The 16,763-nt window shown below is 42.0% G+C and overlaps 1 protein-coding gene across 2 annotated transcripts in view; it reads right to left on the bottom strand.

Annotated features, from left to right (window-relative positions):
* Positions 1 to 13,428, bottom strand: part of LOC139382374 (replication protein A 70 kDa DNA-binding subunit-like) — a 53,801-nt gene extending 40,373 nt beyond the window's left edge. Inside the window, exons 1-10 of one of the 2 annotated variants that reach the window (XM_071126375.1) lie at positions 13,220 to 13,428; positions 12,975 to 13,025; positions 12,641 to 12,719; positions 11,148 to 11,256; positions 10,856 to 10,944; positions 10,631 to 10,702; positions 8,268 to 8,397; positions 7,818 to 7,920; positions 7,657 to 7,725; positions 7,147 to 7,339 (exon numbers count right to left, since the gene is read on the bottom strand). In XM_071126375.1, coding sequence (XP_070982476.1) covers positions 7,147 to 7,339; positions 7,657 to 7,725; positions 7,818 to 7,920; positions 8,268 to 8,397; positions 10,631 to 10,702; positions 10,856 to 10,944; positions 11,148 to 11,256; positions 12,641 to 12,719; positions 12,975 to 13,025; positions 13,220 to 13,252 — 928 coding nt within the window. In that variant the 5' untranslated portion in view covers positions 13,253 to 13,428. The remainder of the gene's footprint in view (positions 1 to 7,146; positions 7,340 to 7,656; positions 7,726 to 7,817; positions 7,921 to 8,267; positions 8,398 to 10,630; positions 10,703 to 10,855; positions 10,945 to 11,147; positions 11,257 to 12,640; positions 12,720 to 12,974; positions 13,026 to 13,219) is intronic. The other variant, XM_071126376.1, reaches the window with a different exon arrangement.
* Positions 13,429 to 16,763: the final 3,335 nt, after the last annotated feature.

Below are 16,763 nucleotides of genomic sequence, written 5' to 3'. Positions count from 1 at the left end.
TTGCAGCAGTTCAACCATGAAGGCCTGATTTCACGCAGTCTCCTCTAAACAGTTGATGTTGAGATATCTCTGTTACTTGAACTCCGTGAAAAATGTATTTGGGCTGCAATTTCTGAGGCTGCTAATTCAAATGAACTTATCCTCTGCAGCAGACTTTGGGTCTTCCTTTCCTGTGGCGGTCCTCATGAGAACCAGTTTCATCATAGTTTTTGCAACTTTTTTACAACACTCCCCCCCCACCTTCATTTAACCAGGTAGGCCAGTTGAGAACGAGTTCTCATTTACAACTGCGACCTGGCCAAGATAAAGCAGAGCAGTTGCGACAAAAACAACAACGTACAGTCAATAACACAATAGGCAAATCTATATACAGTGTGCAAATGTAGTAAGATTAGCGAGGTAAGGCAATAAAATAGGCCATAATGGCAAAATATTTACAATTTAGCATTAACACTGGAGTGATAGATGTGCAAGTAGAGATACTGGGGTGCAAAATAGCATAACAATAACATGGGGATGGGGTAGTTGGGTGGGCTATTTACAGATGGTCTGTGTATAGGTGCAGTGAGGTGATATAAGTCTCCAGCTTCAGTGACTTGCGCAATTTGTCCGTCATTGGCAGCAGAGAACTGGAAGGAAAGGCGGCTAAAGGTGATGACCAGTGAAATATACCTGCTGGAGCGTACTATGGGTGGGTGTTGCTATGGTTACCAGTGAGCTGAGATAAGGCAGGGCTTTACCTAGCAAAGAATTAGATGACTTGGAGCCAGTGGGTTTGGCGACAGATATGCAGCCAATGAGAGCATACAGGTCGCAGTGGTAGGTAGTTTATGGGGCTTTGGTGACAAAACGGATGGCACTGTGATAGACTACATCCAATTTGCTGAGTAGAGTGTTAGAGGCTATTTTGTAAATGTCATCGCTGAAATCAAGGATCGGTAGTATAGTCAGTTTTACGAGGGTGTTTGGCAGCACGGGTGAAGGAGGCTTTGTTGCGAAATAGGAAGTCAATACTAGATTTCATTTTGGATTGTAGATGCTTAATGTGAGTCTGGAAGGAGAGTTTACAGTCTAACCAGACACCTAGGTATTTGTAGTTGTCCACATATTCTAAGTCAGAACCATCCAGAGTAGTGATGCTAGTCGGGCGGGCGTGGGCAGCGACCGTTTGAAGAGCATGCATTTAGTTTTATTTGCATTTAAGAGCAGTTGAGACCACAGGAGTGTTGTATGGCATTGAAGCTCTTTGGAGGTTTGTTAAGTTCTTAAGGTATAGGGGGCAGTATTTTCACTTTTGGATAAATAGCGTGCCCAATTTCAACTTCCTGCTACTCATGCCAAGAATATAAGATATGCATAGTATTAGTAGATTTGGATAGAAAACACTCTGAAGTTTCTAAAACTGTTTGAATCATGTCTGAGTATAACAGAACTTATGTAGCAGGCAAAACCCAGAGGACTAACCGTTCAGAATTTTTCTTTTTGAGGTCTCCGTCTGTTCAGTGAGTTCTCATTGGGAAACAGAAAGTGCTGCAGATAGACCCGTCTTCAATTTGATCGATTATTAACATTTAAAAATACTTAAAGTTGTATTACAAAAGTCGTTTATAGGCAACTTTTGAAATATTTTGTAGTGATGTTGCGCAGTTTGGAAGCTGTTTTTTTCTGGATCAAACGCGACAAATAAATTGACAATTTGGATGTATATGGACAGAATTAATCGAACAAAAGGACCAATTGTTATGTTTATGGGACATATTGGAGTGCCAATAAAAGAAGCTCGTCAAAGGTAAGGCATGTTTTATATTTTCTGCGTTTTGTGTAGCGCCTGCAGGGTTGAAATATGCTACCCTCTTTGTTTACTGTTGTGCTATCATCAGATAATAGCTTCTTCTGCTTTCGCCGAAAAGCCTTTTTTAAATCTGACATGGTGGCTGGATTCACAACGAATGTAGCTTTAATTGAGTATCTTACATGTGTGATTTAATGAAAGATTTTTATATCAATTTATTTGAATTTGCCGCGCTGCATTTTCCCTGGTTTTTGGCCAAGTGGGACGCAAGCGTCCCCTATACCATAAGAAGTTAAGAGTGTCCAAAGAAGGGCCAGCTGTATACAGAATGCTGTCGTCTGCGTAGAGGTGGATCAGAGAATCACCAACAGCAAGAGCGACATCATTGATATATACAGAGAAAAGAGTCTGCCCAAGATTTGAACCCTGTGGCATCCCCATAGAGACTGCCAGAGGTCCGGACAACAGGCCCTCCAACTTGACACACTGAACTCTGAGTAGTTGGTGAACCAGGCGAGGCAGTCATTTGAGAAACCAAGGCTATTGAGTCTGGCGATACGAATACGGTGATTGACAGAGTCGAAAGCCTTGGCCAGGTCGATAAAGACTGCTGCACAGTACTGTCTTTTGTCGATGGCGGTTATGATATCGTTTAGGACCTTGAGCGTGGTTGAGGTGTACCCACGACCAGCTCGGAAACCAGATTGCATAGTGGAGAAGGTACAGTTGGATTCAAAATGGTCGGTGATCTGTTAACTTGGCTTTCGAAGACTTCAGAAAGGCAGGGCAGGATGGATACAGGTCTGTAAGAGTTTGGGTCTAGCCCAGCTGATGTGTAGGGGTCCAGATTTTGCAGCACTTTAAGAACATCAGCTGTCTGGATTTGGGTGAAGGAGAAGCAGGGGGGTTAGCCAGGTGGAAAGCATGGCCGGCCGTAGAAAAATGCTTATTCAAATTCTCGACCACCGTAGATTTATTGACTGCACTTGAACGAACTTTCAAAGTTCTTGTAATTTTCCAGAATGACTGACGCTCATATCTTAAAGTAATTTCTCTTTGCTTATTTGAGCTGTTCTTGACATAATATGGACTCACTCTTCTACCAAATAGGGCCATCTTCTGTATACCACCCCTACCTTGTCACAACACAACTGATTGGCTCAAATGCATGAAGGAAAGAAATTCCACAAATTAACTTTTAACAAGGCACACCTGTTAATTGAAATGCATTCCAGGGTACTACCTCATGAAGCTGGTTGAGAGAATGCTAAGAGAGTGTAAAGCTGTCATCAAGGCAAAAGGGTGGCTATTTGTTTAACCCTTTTTTGGTTACTACATGTGTGTAATTTCATAGTTTTGATGTCTTACATACAATCATACTCGAAACCATCTACAATAACTTTTCTTCAAAAACATTACGATGTGACACTTCCTGCCCAAAACAGCGTTCTTTCTTAGCACTCAATGGACTAAAATGTGTTTGCTATTGTTTTATTAACCTTCCGACTTGATCCGAAACACAGCCATTGCCAAGAGCTATGAAATCTGATTGACTAAAAAACATTTTTATTTTTACTTTGTATCCTACATTATAGTAACAATAACACTACATTTGGAAAACATAAAGGCCAACGGCAGTCTGTACTTCAAAAATACACACATTCAAGGTAAATACAAAAGTAGTTGAATTAGGAAATAAGCTATTAAGTGTTTTCATGCTCAGGTTGACCTTACTATGTAATTGCCCACCACTAGTCCTTGAAAAGACCTTGACCAACTATCTATGGAATAAGTCAGAAAGACAAACACCCATTCCCATTCTAAATAAATCACATTTCCACATATAAATATTGATCGTGTGCGAGTCTCCTGGGTCACTCAAGGTCCAACAGTTGTCCACAACACATTCACTCAGGGAAATGGGCCGATTTATCCTGTTCAGATTAAGTGTGAGGTCACTGCCTATCCAGCATCTCCTGGTCGCATGGCACATGCATTACTAATGTTTATCATGATGCATGTATTGGAATGGGAAACAAAAATAAAACAAATTCGACATTGCTGCTAATTTATCCTGAGTATAGATTCATGTTAACCTGCTATTTCACACAAGAGTGCGGAGGGAAACTTAACCGAAGATGGTCACCCTGGCAACACTTCCCACTATTTTATAGCGAATGCAAGGCAAGTTGACTTTTAGCTCAATGCATGATGTGGGGACTTCGGAACGGGGGAAAACGTCATGGTTGGTCTGTCTAACTTGCTAATAGCTTGTCAATAACGTAAACTGAAGCTTTCAGTGTTACCTACTGTTGTAAAAAAAAGAAAAAAAAGTTGTTATGCTGCTGTATGCAGACTATTCGCCCATTACACACGATAACACGTTATGTAGTTTAGTCACCCAACCAACATATTTTGTTCATTTAAAATCCGACAGACTTGGTTGTAAGTGCTCCAACGAGAGAAACACTATAGACTCCTACACAAGTCAAATTGTTGTGCTCATTGCAATTACTATCACGGTCTTCTTAAGACTAATTTGCATTTATGTAAATTGTGCATGGGGTCATTGCATATACTCAAATGCAACACAGAAGATAGACTGTTTGAATAATAATAAAACATTTGCTATTCCCTTGTTTACAGTGTGGGCATGCAGCAGGCAAACCCAGTGATGCTACCGGTCCCTCCTCGTCTACAGTTGTGACAGACACTGAGCAAGCATTTAAAAAGGCAGGCTGCTTATGCACCCACATCAAAAAATGTCAAGACCTCACTGCAGCCCTTTCATATATCATTGGACAAAGGACATGATGTCATTTCAAATTGTTGAGAGGCCTGGCTTTCTGAGGCGGATGGTTGCCATGCCTCACTACAAAGTGAGTGCTGCTAATTGTATTTGTTGTTTGTTTATTTGATTTGCTTACTTGAGGTTGTGTTCATTTAAACCTGCAAGAGGGAAACGTTTACCTCTCATGGCCACATGGTGCCATCTTTAATGTTAATGCTATTATTTTAATGATTAGGCACAAAAAGTGCATAGTGCTGCTAATTGTATTTGTTGGTTTTCAATATAAAACTTGGTGACATGATTTCAGTGTGTGTATTAGTACATTTTAAACATCTCCAGCATGTTTTAACAGGGCGATAATACTGATAACCGTGATCATGTCACTATAATTGTGATATGAAATGTTCATACTGTTTCATCTCCATACAGGACAAAGATTGAATCCTACTACACTGGCTCTGTTGCTCGTCGGATGTGGCAGGGCTTGCAAACTATTATGGACTACAAAAGGGAAGCACAGCCGCGAGCTGCACAGTGACACGAGCCTATCAGTCGAGCTAAATGACTTCTTGGCACACTTCGAGGCAAGCAACACTGAAGCATGCGTGAGGTTACAAGCTGTTCCATACGGCTGTGTGATCACACTCTCCGTAGCCAATGTGACTAGTACTTTCAAAAACATGTCAACAATCACAAGGCCAGAGGATTACCAGGACGTGTACTCCGAGCATGCGCTAACCAACTAGCAAGTGTCTTCCCTGACATTTTCAACCTCTCCCTGACCGAGTCTGTAATACCAACATGTTTCAAGCAGACCACCATAATCCCTGTGCCCAAGAACACCAAGATAACCTGCCTAAATGACTACTGGCCCATACCACTCATGTCTGTAGTCATGAAGTGCTTTGAAAGGCTAGTCATGGCTCACATCAACACCATTATAGCAGAAACCCTAGACCCACTACAATTTGCATACCGCCCCAACCGCTACTGCCCTTCAGGCTGCCCTATCCCACCTGGACAAAAGGAACATCTATGTGCTCATTGACTACAGCTCAGCATTCAACACCATAGTGCCCTCAAAGCTCATCACTAAGCTTAGGACCCTGGGATTAAACACCTCCCTCTGCAACTGGATCCTGGACTTCCAAACGGGTCACCCCTCCCAGGTGCTAAGGGTAAGTAACAACACATCTGCCACACTGACCCTCAATATGGAGGCCCCTCAGGGGTTCGTGCTCAGTCCCCTCCTGTAGTCCCTGTTCACACATGACTGCATGGTCAAGCACGACTCCAACACCATCATTACGTTTGCTGACAACACAACAGTGCCTGATCACTGACAACAATGGGACAGCCTACAGGGAGAAGATCAGAGAACTGGCAGTGTGGTGCCAGGATAACAACCTCTCCCTCAACATGATCAAGGGGGGGGGGGTGATCGTCAACCACAGGAAAAGGAGGGCCGAACATGCCCCCATTCTCATCGACGGGGCTGTAGTGTAGCTGGTTGAGAGCTTCAAGTTCCTTGGTGCCCACATCACCAACGAACTGTCATGCTCCAAACACAACAAGACAGTTGTTCCCCCTCAGGAGACTAAAAAGATTTGACATGGGTCCCAAGATCCTCAAAATGTTCTACAGCTGCACCATTGAGAGCATCCTGACCGGTTGCATCACCACCAGGTATGGCAACTGCTCGGCATCCGACCGTAAGCGCTACAGAGGATAGTGCGTACGGCCCAGTACATCATCGGGGCCAAGCTTCCTGCCATCTAGGACCTCTATACCAGATGGTGTCAGAGGAAGGTCCTAAAAATTGCCAAAGACTCCAGTCACAGACTGTTCTCTCTGCTACTGCATGGCAAGCAGTACCGGAGTGCCAAGTCTAGGTCCAAGAGGGTTCCCCCTAAGCCATAAGACTCCTGAACAGCAAACCAAATGACTACCCGGACTATTTGCATTGACCCCCCCACCCCAATTGTACGCTGCTGCTTCTCTGTTTATTATCACTTTACCTCTAGTGCACTATATAGGGAATAGGGTGTCATTTGGGAGCTGCCTATTCTTTCTGCCATCTTAATTCATTCAGTCTTGTTAGGTTACAACTAATTTAAGCATGATTAAGAAGATATCTTCAACATCACAGGGTTGGCTGGGCTGACGCCTGCTATTACCATCATTACAACTAGGGATGAGTCCAAATGGCATCCCATTCTCTACATAGTGCACTACTTTTGACCGGAGCCATATAGTTCACAGGTAGTGCACTGCCATTTGGGATGCTGTCTATAGTTTCTTATTCTCCCTCCTCACCGGGCTCTGCCATTGGGCCCAAAGTCAATCTGCACCACAGGACACTACTGTCATCAGCATTATTAATGACTTTTATCCCTGCTCTTATAATTACCTAAACCACCCCAGCACAACCCCCTGCTACCGTAGCATCCATCCCTATGATAGGATAATAATAAACTAAGTCTGTTGACGGTTATCACACCCCGCCAGCCCTGCCTGGACCACCCTTCCTCTTTGCTCCTCCCTTGCTACACCTGCACCTTACCCAAAATGGCGTCCTTTTCTCGGGCCTCCAGGTCAGCGATGGAGATGAAGTTGCACTGCACCATGGGTACGTCCTGGGTGTCCTCACAGGGGATGATGGTGGATTCTCCATTTAGGGTCATCTCATAGTCATTCTTCAGGGACGAGTACTGCTTGTTGGCGATCTTCAGTGATCCCTTGGAGATGTAGAACACCTGGGCATGAATAAAAGTAGGTTTAAATTTAAAGTGGATTTGGGCACAGGATTCATTTCAGCTGAATATTGATGTAGGGACTAAATCAAGCCTGGCAGAGGATCTGTAGCAGAGGATCATTTTGCTACTGTCCTTTGACTCAATTTGGAGAGAATCATTCATCTCATTACACCAAATCATATACAATTCAGCACATTGTACAAATCAAAAACTATTGGCAATAGCACATTGAGATTAATTACTCAGTTGACCCAAATCTGTGAAAGTGACAAGCATATGGTAGATAAGCATCCTTAATAGGAGGCAGTCCCTCTCACCTTGCCAGTCTCGATGATGCTGTAGAACTTGTCCACCTCCTGGGTAAAGGCAGTCACTCTGATCTCTCCCTGCATCAACACACAACACAGTCAGCAATGGACTAGCTCCACACGATACAAAACGGCAACATGAGAAAATGCAAACAGAAAGGGTTACTCACACTTTCATCCACAATCTCCATAGAGAACAGTTTGCCGTCCCCACGAGAGTTGCTCCAGGTGCGGATGCCGCTCTTGTTGGTGACACGTGCTCGGATGGTCCACCTGAGAGAAAATAACCAGTTTATGTTGCTGTTGGATGGACCTCTATTCCTTGAAAATACCTTGACCAACAATCTATGGAATAAATCACAAAAACATCCCCAAATGCAAATCAAACGGTCATTATTCCATTCTATGACTAAAGTGTATGGAATAACAGCATTATCATGACTTAAGAATAAACATTTGGGCAAGAGATCATGTTGTTTGAGATGTTTGCCAAAGTGATAGGTTGCATCCCAAAAGGCACCCATTCCCTATATAGTGCACTACTTTAAAGTAGTACACTATATTGGGAATATGGGGCTATTTGGGACGCAACCATAGACGGGTATAAGAAGACTACTCACTTTGACTGGTAGGGGTTGAGGCTGGCAATGGGCACGACTTTGGAGGATCCCCCAGGAGTGCTGGGCATTGCAGACAGAGGCATGGCCTTCTTCCCCCCAAACTCTCTGCTGGGACCTTTGTTCATGGTGCCTAATGATAGATAGGGAAATGAGAGAACAGAGAGCTATTAGTGCATATAGAGAGCAGTGAGAGTGGCAAACTCAACAAAATAGACATCCATAACTTATCAGGGCTGAAACTCCCTGATCACTGTAATTCTCACTTCCTGAGAGTAGTCTCACGTAACAGAAAAACTTATATCAGGAAGAGTAGCCGATTTATTGCGGTAGATTTGGGATAGTAGGAGAGAGGAGACAACACCCCAAGACCAACTAAGTTCTGAGTTTGTGAGAGATGATTTGTGTATCACAGACTCAAAGCAGACAGAAGTGTGAAACAACAAACCAAAGCTGCTCTTCCCACACGAGATTGGTGCATACGGCCTGACTGAGGGTTCTCTGTTCGGACAAGCACTAACTGCACATTTGATTTGTGTGCGTCTCACACTGTGGATTACAGTTCAGTGTCAACTTTGCCAACAACTGCATTTCTAGTAATTAAGCCCCCAGATCCAGCAGCACAGCACAGCCACACAACTGAACAATAACAACTGTGCTGATGAGGAGGATGAAGCTCACCATCACTACTTCAATTCCCTAACACCAGATTAGTGGGATGAATACCTACGACCCAGACCATAAAATAAGCTCCTGAAGTCATAGATTGGGCTAAGAGTTCATCGGACATGGTTCACAAAATGCCCTATGATACTGTAGGTTAGCACTAAGAAAACCTTCCTTTAGCCATGCATATTGTCATGAAATCCCTGCTTAAACACTTGTACTGTGTAATGATTAGAAATGTTTATGTCACAAGCGATGATTAACATTTATTTAGTTACCTGCTTTGCTGGTGACACGGTCAGTGATATATTTAGAATTCAAAGCAAACGTAACCAGCACGGCTACCACAGCATTCTGCAGTGATATGTGATCCGATCTGGTTTGCGCTTAGTGGCAATATAATTTGTTTTTCAACAGGACAATGACCCAAAACACACCTCCAGGCTGTGTAAGGGCATCAGATGAGCTGGCCTCCACAATCACCGACCACAACCCAATTGAGATGGTTTGGAATGAGTTGGACCGCAGAGTGAAGGAAAAGCAGCCAACAAGTGCTCAGCATATGTGGGAACTCCTTCAAGACTGTTGGAAAAGTATTCCAAGTGAAGCTGGTTGAGAGAATGCCAAGAGTGTGCAAAGTTGTCAACAAGGCAAAGGGTGGCTACTTTGAAGAACCTAAAATATATTTTGATTTGTTTAACACTTTTTTGGTTACTTCATTATTCCATGTGTGTTATTTACAAGGTAGAAAATAGTAAAAAAAATAAAGAAAAACCCTTTAATGATACTATATGTATATTTTGGAATCAATGTCAGTAGCATATTATCTCTCATGGCATGATTACCATTTTAATCTGGTACTAATTATAACTAAGTGTTTAGCTAATTACTTGATGAAAAGGGAACTGTCGAAGTTAAGATTAAGTTTGTCCAGTGTAGCTCAGTTGATAAGAGCATGGCGCATGCACCAGGGTTGTGGGTTCGATTCCCATGGGGGACCCGTATGAAAATGCATGCACTCACTACTGTAAGTTGCTCTGGATAAGAGTGTCAGCAAAATGACAAATTTAAGGAGCTGAAACATATCAGTCAATAGTACTGTATATTCAGATCATATCCAATTCAAACCCAGATTTATAGTCTGACTGATGAGCACATCAGGACTACTGGAAATAACCAGTGTGGCGTTCAGATGGTTCACCCGCAGCATGTCTGTTTTATACATTCTCTTTAAGACCGATTTTAACACCTTATTTGCAACAAAGAGGAGACAGAATATATACCTAGTATTTTGTGTTTAACAGCATCACATTGGTCAACCACCATCTTATCTTAGTAAGATCAGTAGAACGTTACAGATGACAATATACCCAAGAGGCAAATGTTTTTTAACTAAGCATTCTGACAAAAACAGTAGCAGTGTCATATGTTCAGTAGATCTGAGGATTTTAACCAAGATTTGTCAATTTTGCATAAATGTTGCCATCTACTGGAAACAAACTAAATTACCTATCCAATAACCTATATTGAAGTGTTTTGCAACCTTCAAACCGACTATGAATGAATATAGCTGCAAAACATTAGGAATTTATCTTGAGAATACAGTCCATTAATGACCCAATCTCTCAATTCAAATCCTGCTATAGGATGTGAAAAGGCATTAGATTTAAAAGCACAGTGGGTGATCTGGAATTGTTTACCATAATTTCCATTCGGGGGCTGCAGGGGGTGGACTGAGGGATTGGGGGCTGACTGTGGGGCTTTACTCTGACCTGCAAGGGAGGTGAGGGAGTGAAAGGTAAAAACTCAAGTAAGCTGCACATTCAACATTGTAGGTTATATGCATGTCTGGATTCAAACATTTGTTCATCTTCACTCCCCCTAAGCCTTATGATATGGTGATGGAGTATGGGATGAAGACTCGCCTTCCACGTAAGGCGTGGGCTCTCCGATCTTTCCAGCCACCTCATCAGCAGACTTCACCACCTCCATGTCTAATATGACCACCACATGCCTGAACAGAAGAACAGCAATAAACAGATTAACAATTGCATTGTTAATTATATTCCAAAGACTAAACACATGGTTGATGAACAACAAAAAGTGTGTCTGTGCATATCCATTGTGTGTCCATACTGACAGCTCTTAAAGTATAAAAATGGAGAGAAAAGGGTTTGTCATTCTGTAGGAAAACATCAAAAGATAGAAGCACCATACCGTCCATCCTTTAGGACATTGGTCACATTTCTCTTCAGCTGACAGATACAGTTTTGGGCCAGTCGGTTGTCCTCAGCCATTGGGTTGAGTTGGGTGGAGAGCATGAACGCTACAGGAGGGATTGGGAGAGGATAGGAGATGTTCGGGACAAGATAGACCAACAAGCACATGGGCAGTGCAGTAGAGGACAGCCAAGTGCTGCACTTCCACTGCACATGGCCATTGCGTGTGCTAGTCTGTCTTGTCTATGAGATGATGATATGCATCTCCCAACTAATCCCCCCCACACACAGTTCCAAACAACATGCCATCCTTGTTAATAAACATGGAAGAGCCAAATGCAGCCCAGTTTAGTCTGGGATGAGGATCAATTTAGATCCCAAAAATATGTTTCTAAATATGTCTTAAAATATACTATTTTTTATGACTTTGTATGGTTTCACAACACTTCTTCAACTTTGTCAAATTAAAAGGAAGAAACTTATTATTTTTCTTTGATGATTTCCAGCTCTCTATTCATTTTACTGAATCCTGACTACCTCCTGCTGGTCAGCCCCAGGCAATCCACCGCATAAAAACACATCCACAGCATAAAAACACATCCACAGCATAAAACACTCCAAAGTGCCCCGTTGCTAAGCTCAGCTATTTACCTTGATATTTTCTGGGTGAGACTATGGAGAAGGACTAAAACAACTTTTAATTAGCCCTGTTGTCTTTTTAGTCTACCTCCTGGTGTAATTCAGATTACGACTATTGCACGCAATATGGATTTAAAACAATGGGGTGCAGTTTCTCAAAAGCTTAATTTGGCAGGTCTAACATCTCTATTATGAATATCCTTGACTTTTAATTTAAACTGATACCTTGAGCATCCTGACTGGTTGTATCACCGCTTGGTATGGCAACTGCTCAGCAACTGACCACAAGGTGCTACAGATGGTAGTGCGTATGGCCCAGTACATCACTGGGGCCCAGCGTACAGCCATCCAGGACCTCTATACCAGGCAGTGTCAGAGGAAGGCCCTAAAAAAGACTCCAGACACCCTGTTCTCTCAGCAAGCGGTACCGGAGCGCCAAGTCTAGGTCCAAGAGGCTTCTAAACAGCTTCTACCCTTAAGCCATAAGACTGCTAAACAGTTAATCAAATGACTACGCCGACTATTTGCATTCACCCCACTTCATTTTTTAAATTTTTAACACTGCTGCTTCTCTCTGTTTATTAACTATGCATAGTCACTTTACCCCTAACTATATTACCTCAATTTGATATTTACTCTGTGTGTGTGTAAAATACAGTTGTAACCTTGCATTAATTTAAAATACTGCGATATATTATCCAAATATTACACTTTTGTTTTCTTTACATGCCACTTCTACAAAGCAACGCTATGCATTTGCTACCTGTCATGGTCACCTTCCTCGTGCCATACAACCATTTCTGTGTGTACTTTGAACAGGTGGTGGAGTGGATTTTGAATAGTTCTACTCACAGGACATTGTGTGCTGTCCATCACTCATCATCAGACGAAAGCGGGCTGGTCCACTGCCTCCATCAAGTTTACGGATGTTCTGAAAGAATATGAATACAGGAGTGCGGTAGACATCATATTGGTCAATTTCGACAAATGTAGCAGTGGTCCAAATCCGTATTACCATCTTGGTGAATATCCTTGTCTTAAATGTTGGTCTCTAAAACATGGGTCGATACTGTCCAAGTTAGCTAGCTAACTGTTGACCAGGCCAGTAGCCATTATTCTACAGTTGGCCTACAGTAACTTGGCCAACTAATTCGCTACTTCCACAAAAACATACACTCATACTCACCACTAATTGAAGAATGGGGTTCGGTAAAGCATTAGAGCCTTTGGTTAGATCCTGTTGAAAAGGCAGAAAACAGCTTGAGACAGATGGCAAATATATCTAGTTAGCTAGCATTGTGGCTGGCTAGCTAACGCAACAAAGCATTCAGCAGCAGCACTCCGTGCAGTCCCTGTCCGAAACCATCTTTCTCGATGCTAGGTAAACTTTGTTTACATGCTTTCTGGGATGTCATAAAATGCCCCACCTACCTCTATCGCTCCCTTTGTCAGCATGTTATTCATGTTGAAGCTATGTAGAGTGAAAATGTACGTTTTAAAGCGAACTCGGAGAGGACAATCTCACTTCTACAGTGACAGCGCTTCCTACGTGTTGTGTCTGTGGCGCCAAATGTATCCCTGAACGCGCGAACTGTTCATAACGTCATCGCGTAATTTACTGCTAAGCCTTCCGGTTTCTCTTATAGATCTAGGATCAGTTTACACTCGCCAAACCCACCTTTAGCAACAGGGGGTAAAACGTGAAACTGACCTTAGACCAGGTTGCCGAGCCAACGTGCCTCTATGGAACGTGCCTTTGGTTATGGAAGTGCCATTGGTTAAACGTGTAAATAAAAAAAGTGTTTATATAGTCGGCGTTACAATGTTTAAAATTGCTTTATAAGAAGACACAAAATAACTGTTGTATAAATAGCTGCTCCTTTTTTAGATGTCCTGCAAATTCTGCAACATTTATGAACAACATTTATTATCCTTTTTTTTTTTTTTTTACATTTATGAACAGCATCTTTGTTGAAGAAAAACGAGCGGATTTAAAGGCGCTTCATGGTCAGTCTGACCTCTGCATTGACTATGCAGTATTTACGGTGATACGGTTCTGCATAAGTCAGGGCATTCCTACTTCTTACGCATTGCGGACAACGCAGTTAAGCCAAAACCACGCCCCGTTATTCAGAGGCATTTTTACAACTCATTGAAACTCTGAAAATAAATAAATGGACAAATGTGGTGTTGTGTGTTCGTCCATGTCTCTCAACAGGCTGTGAGGCAAAAGTTGCCGTGAGCAAAAAAAACGCTAGCCAATGGAAAGCGTAGTAGAACGCCCCTCTGAATAACTGGGCGTTCTACTATGCTTTCCATTGGCTAGCGAACGTGCTGGTTCGTTGGGAAAAAGAAAGACGTGCCGGCACCAAAGCTGTTGAGCAGAGCTGTTGTGAAGGAAGTTGTCAAAGAAGTGAGTTTGTGTTTATACAGGACCTCCCGCCCCCACCTACCTTCAACCAATCATGTCAATGCAGAGCTGTATGAAGCCCTCCGCATTGTTACAACATGTGGAATGTGCTATGTGGTATAGTGCTCAATTTGGCCTCTGCATGCCTCTGGAGGCTCCGTATTTGCGTCACACCGTCCATACATAGTCTCTGACCACACATTTCAGATCATGCAATTGTCTTTTAGTGATTTGGAGGCCCCTGCCCATGTATTTTTAGTTAGTTACTTTACACCACTGTGCTTTTGTCACAGTCCATTCTAAAGTGTCCTGCATTGCTTATGAGCGTTGTAGGAAAATAGAAGACATGTTTGTGTCCCTAAGAGTATTAGCTTTCAGGCATGGGGTTATAATAGTCCCAACCGTTCAAAAGCTAGCGCCAAATTCGGAGGGAGAAAACAGAAACGGATCTATTTTCCACATCAGAGATTACTCACGAGAGGAGGAGGGCCTCAAGCGGAAGAGGAAGACAAGATAACAGAAATAATGTATTATTAAACAAAATTATACCAAGTTCACGAGGCCCCCTGATGGTGTGAGGCCCCAGGCAATTGCCTTAGTTGCCTAATGGTAACTCAGCCACAGTTCACAAGCTGCTGCTACAGTATGCTTGCACTCCTTATTAAAACATGGAGACCATATTTTCTTTACGTTGATTGGAGTCAATGCAATGCAAAGCAGGAATTTGCTCTGAACTTATTGTTGAGTTTTAAAGGTATCCTACTTTTATCCCCATCCAACAAATAGCGTCATATATGATAGAAATGTATAGAGATCTCACACCAAAGGGACTGTTGAGCGCTACATCCCGAGGGGTTCGAACTGATTGTACGGAGATCGTGACCTCCGGTTAAATGGAGTCCCTTGAGAAGGCAATAACAAGATGTATGTCAGGAGAAGTGCTATATTATCATAAGGAGACGTATACCTGGAATACGGAGGAGGAATGGAGGGAAAAGGAGAGGCAGAGGAGGTCTAAGAGAGAGAGGGAGGAAGAGGGTGAGCTTGAGTCGGATAAAAATGATGGGAAAAAGGGAGATGGTTTGTTAAAGAAGAATGCTACAATGTGTAAGCAGAATGAGTTGAAGACAGGAGGAGAAATGGAAGTGAATGAGGGCGAAGTATCTGATGGTTGTGTTTCTTCTGATCAGAAGGAGCAGGTGCTCTGCGTTAAACGAATGGGGGCAAGATATGTGAATTATTTTGATTCAAGAAAAGGGTGTCATTGAAAGGAGTGATTACTGGGGTAGATGTAAATGTGAAAGCTGACCAACTGTAGGGGAAGATTCCCGGTGTTTGTGATGCTCGTCGTTTGGTGCGACGCAGACCGGGTGGTGTGAGTGGTGAAACAGAAGAGTCTTTGTCTGTTCTTTTGAGTTTTGATGTTGAGTCTTTGCCCAACATAGATGTTAGGATATATAAATTAGAGGTTGACCAATTCTGATTTTTCAACGCCGATCCCGATACTGATTATTGGAGGACCAAAAAAAGCAGATACCGATTAATTGGCCGATTTTATATATATGTATATATTGTATATATATATATATATATATATATATATATATATATATATTTGTAATAATGACAATTACAACAACACTGAATGCACACTTTTATTTTAACTTAATATAATACATAAATAAAATCTATTTAGTCTCAAATAAATAATGAAACATGCTCAATTTGGTTTAAATAACGCAAAAACAGTGTTGAAAAAGAAAGTAAAAGTGCAATATGTGCCATGTAAAAAAGCTAACGTTTAAGTTCCTTGCTCAGAACATATGAAAGCTGGTGGTTTAATATTCCACGTTAAGAAGTTATAGGTTGTAGTTATTATAGGAATTATGACGCGTCAACTATTTCTCTCTATACCAGTTGTATTTCATAGACCTTTGACTATTGGATGTTCTAATAGGCACTTTAGTATTGCCAGCCTAATCTCAGGAGTTGATAGGCTTGAAGTCATAAACAGTGCTGTGCTTCATTGCAAAGAGCTGCTGGGAAATGCAGTAAAGTTTGAATGAATGCTTAAGAGCCTGTTGCTGCCTACCACCGCTCAGTCAGACTGCTCTTTCAAGTCATAGACTTAATTATAATATAATAACACACACAGAAATACAAGCCTTTGGTCATTAATATGGTCGAAGCCGGAAACTGTCATTTTGAAAAACAAAACGTATTCTTTCAGTGAAGTATAGAACCGTTCCGTATTTTATCGAACAGGTGGCATCCCTAAGTCTAAATATTTATGTTACATTGCACATCCTTCAATGTTATGTCATAATTATGTAAAATTCTGGCAAATTAGTTCGCAACCAGCCAGGCGGCCCAAACTGTTGCATATACCCTGACTCTGCGTGCAATGAACGCAAGAGAAGTGACACAATTTCCCAAGTTAATATTGTCTGCTAACATGAATTTCTTTTAACTAAATATGCAGGTTTAAAATATATACTTCTGTGTATTGATTTTAAGAAAGGCATGGATGTTTATGGTTAGGTACATTCATGCAACTATTGGGCT

This window comes from Oncorhynchus clarkii, chromosome 24 (genome assembly GCF_045791955.1).
Source record: "Oncorhynchus clarkii lewisi isolate Uvic-CL-2024 chromosome 24, UVic_Ocla_1.0, whole genome shotgun sequence".
Taxonomy (NCBI): Eukaryota; Metazoa; Chordata; class Actinopteri; order Salmoniformes; family Salmonidae; genus Oncorhynchus; species Oncorhynchus clarkii.
The sequence above is the reverse complement of the archived record's forward strand: the minus strand, read 5'-3'. Positions and strand labels throughout refer to the sequence as shown.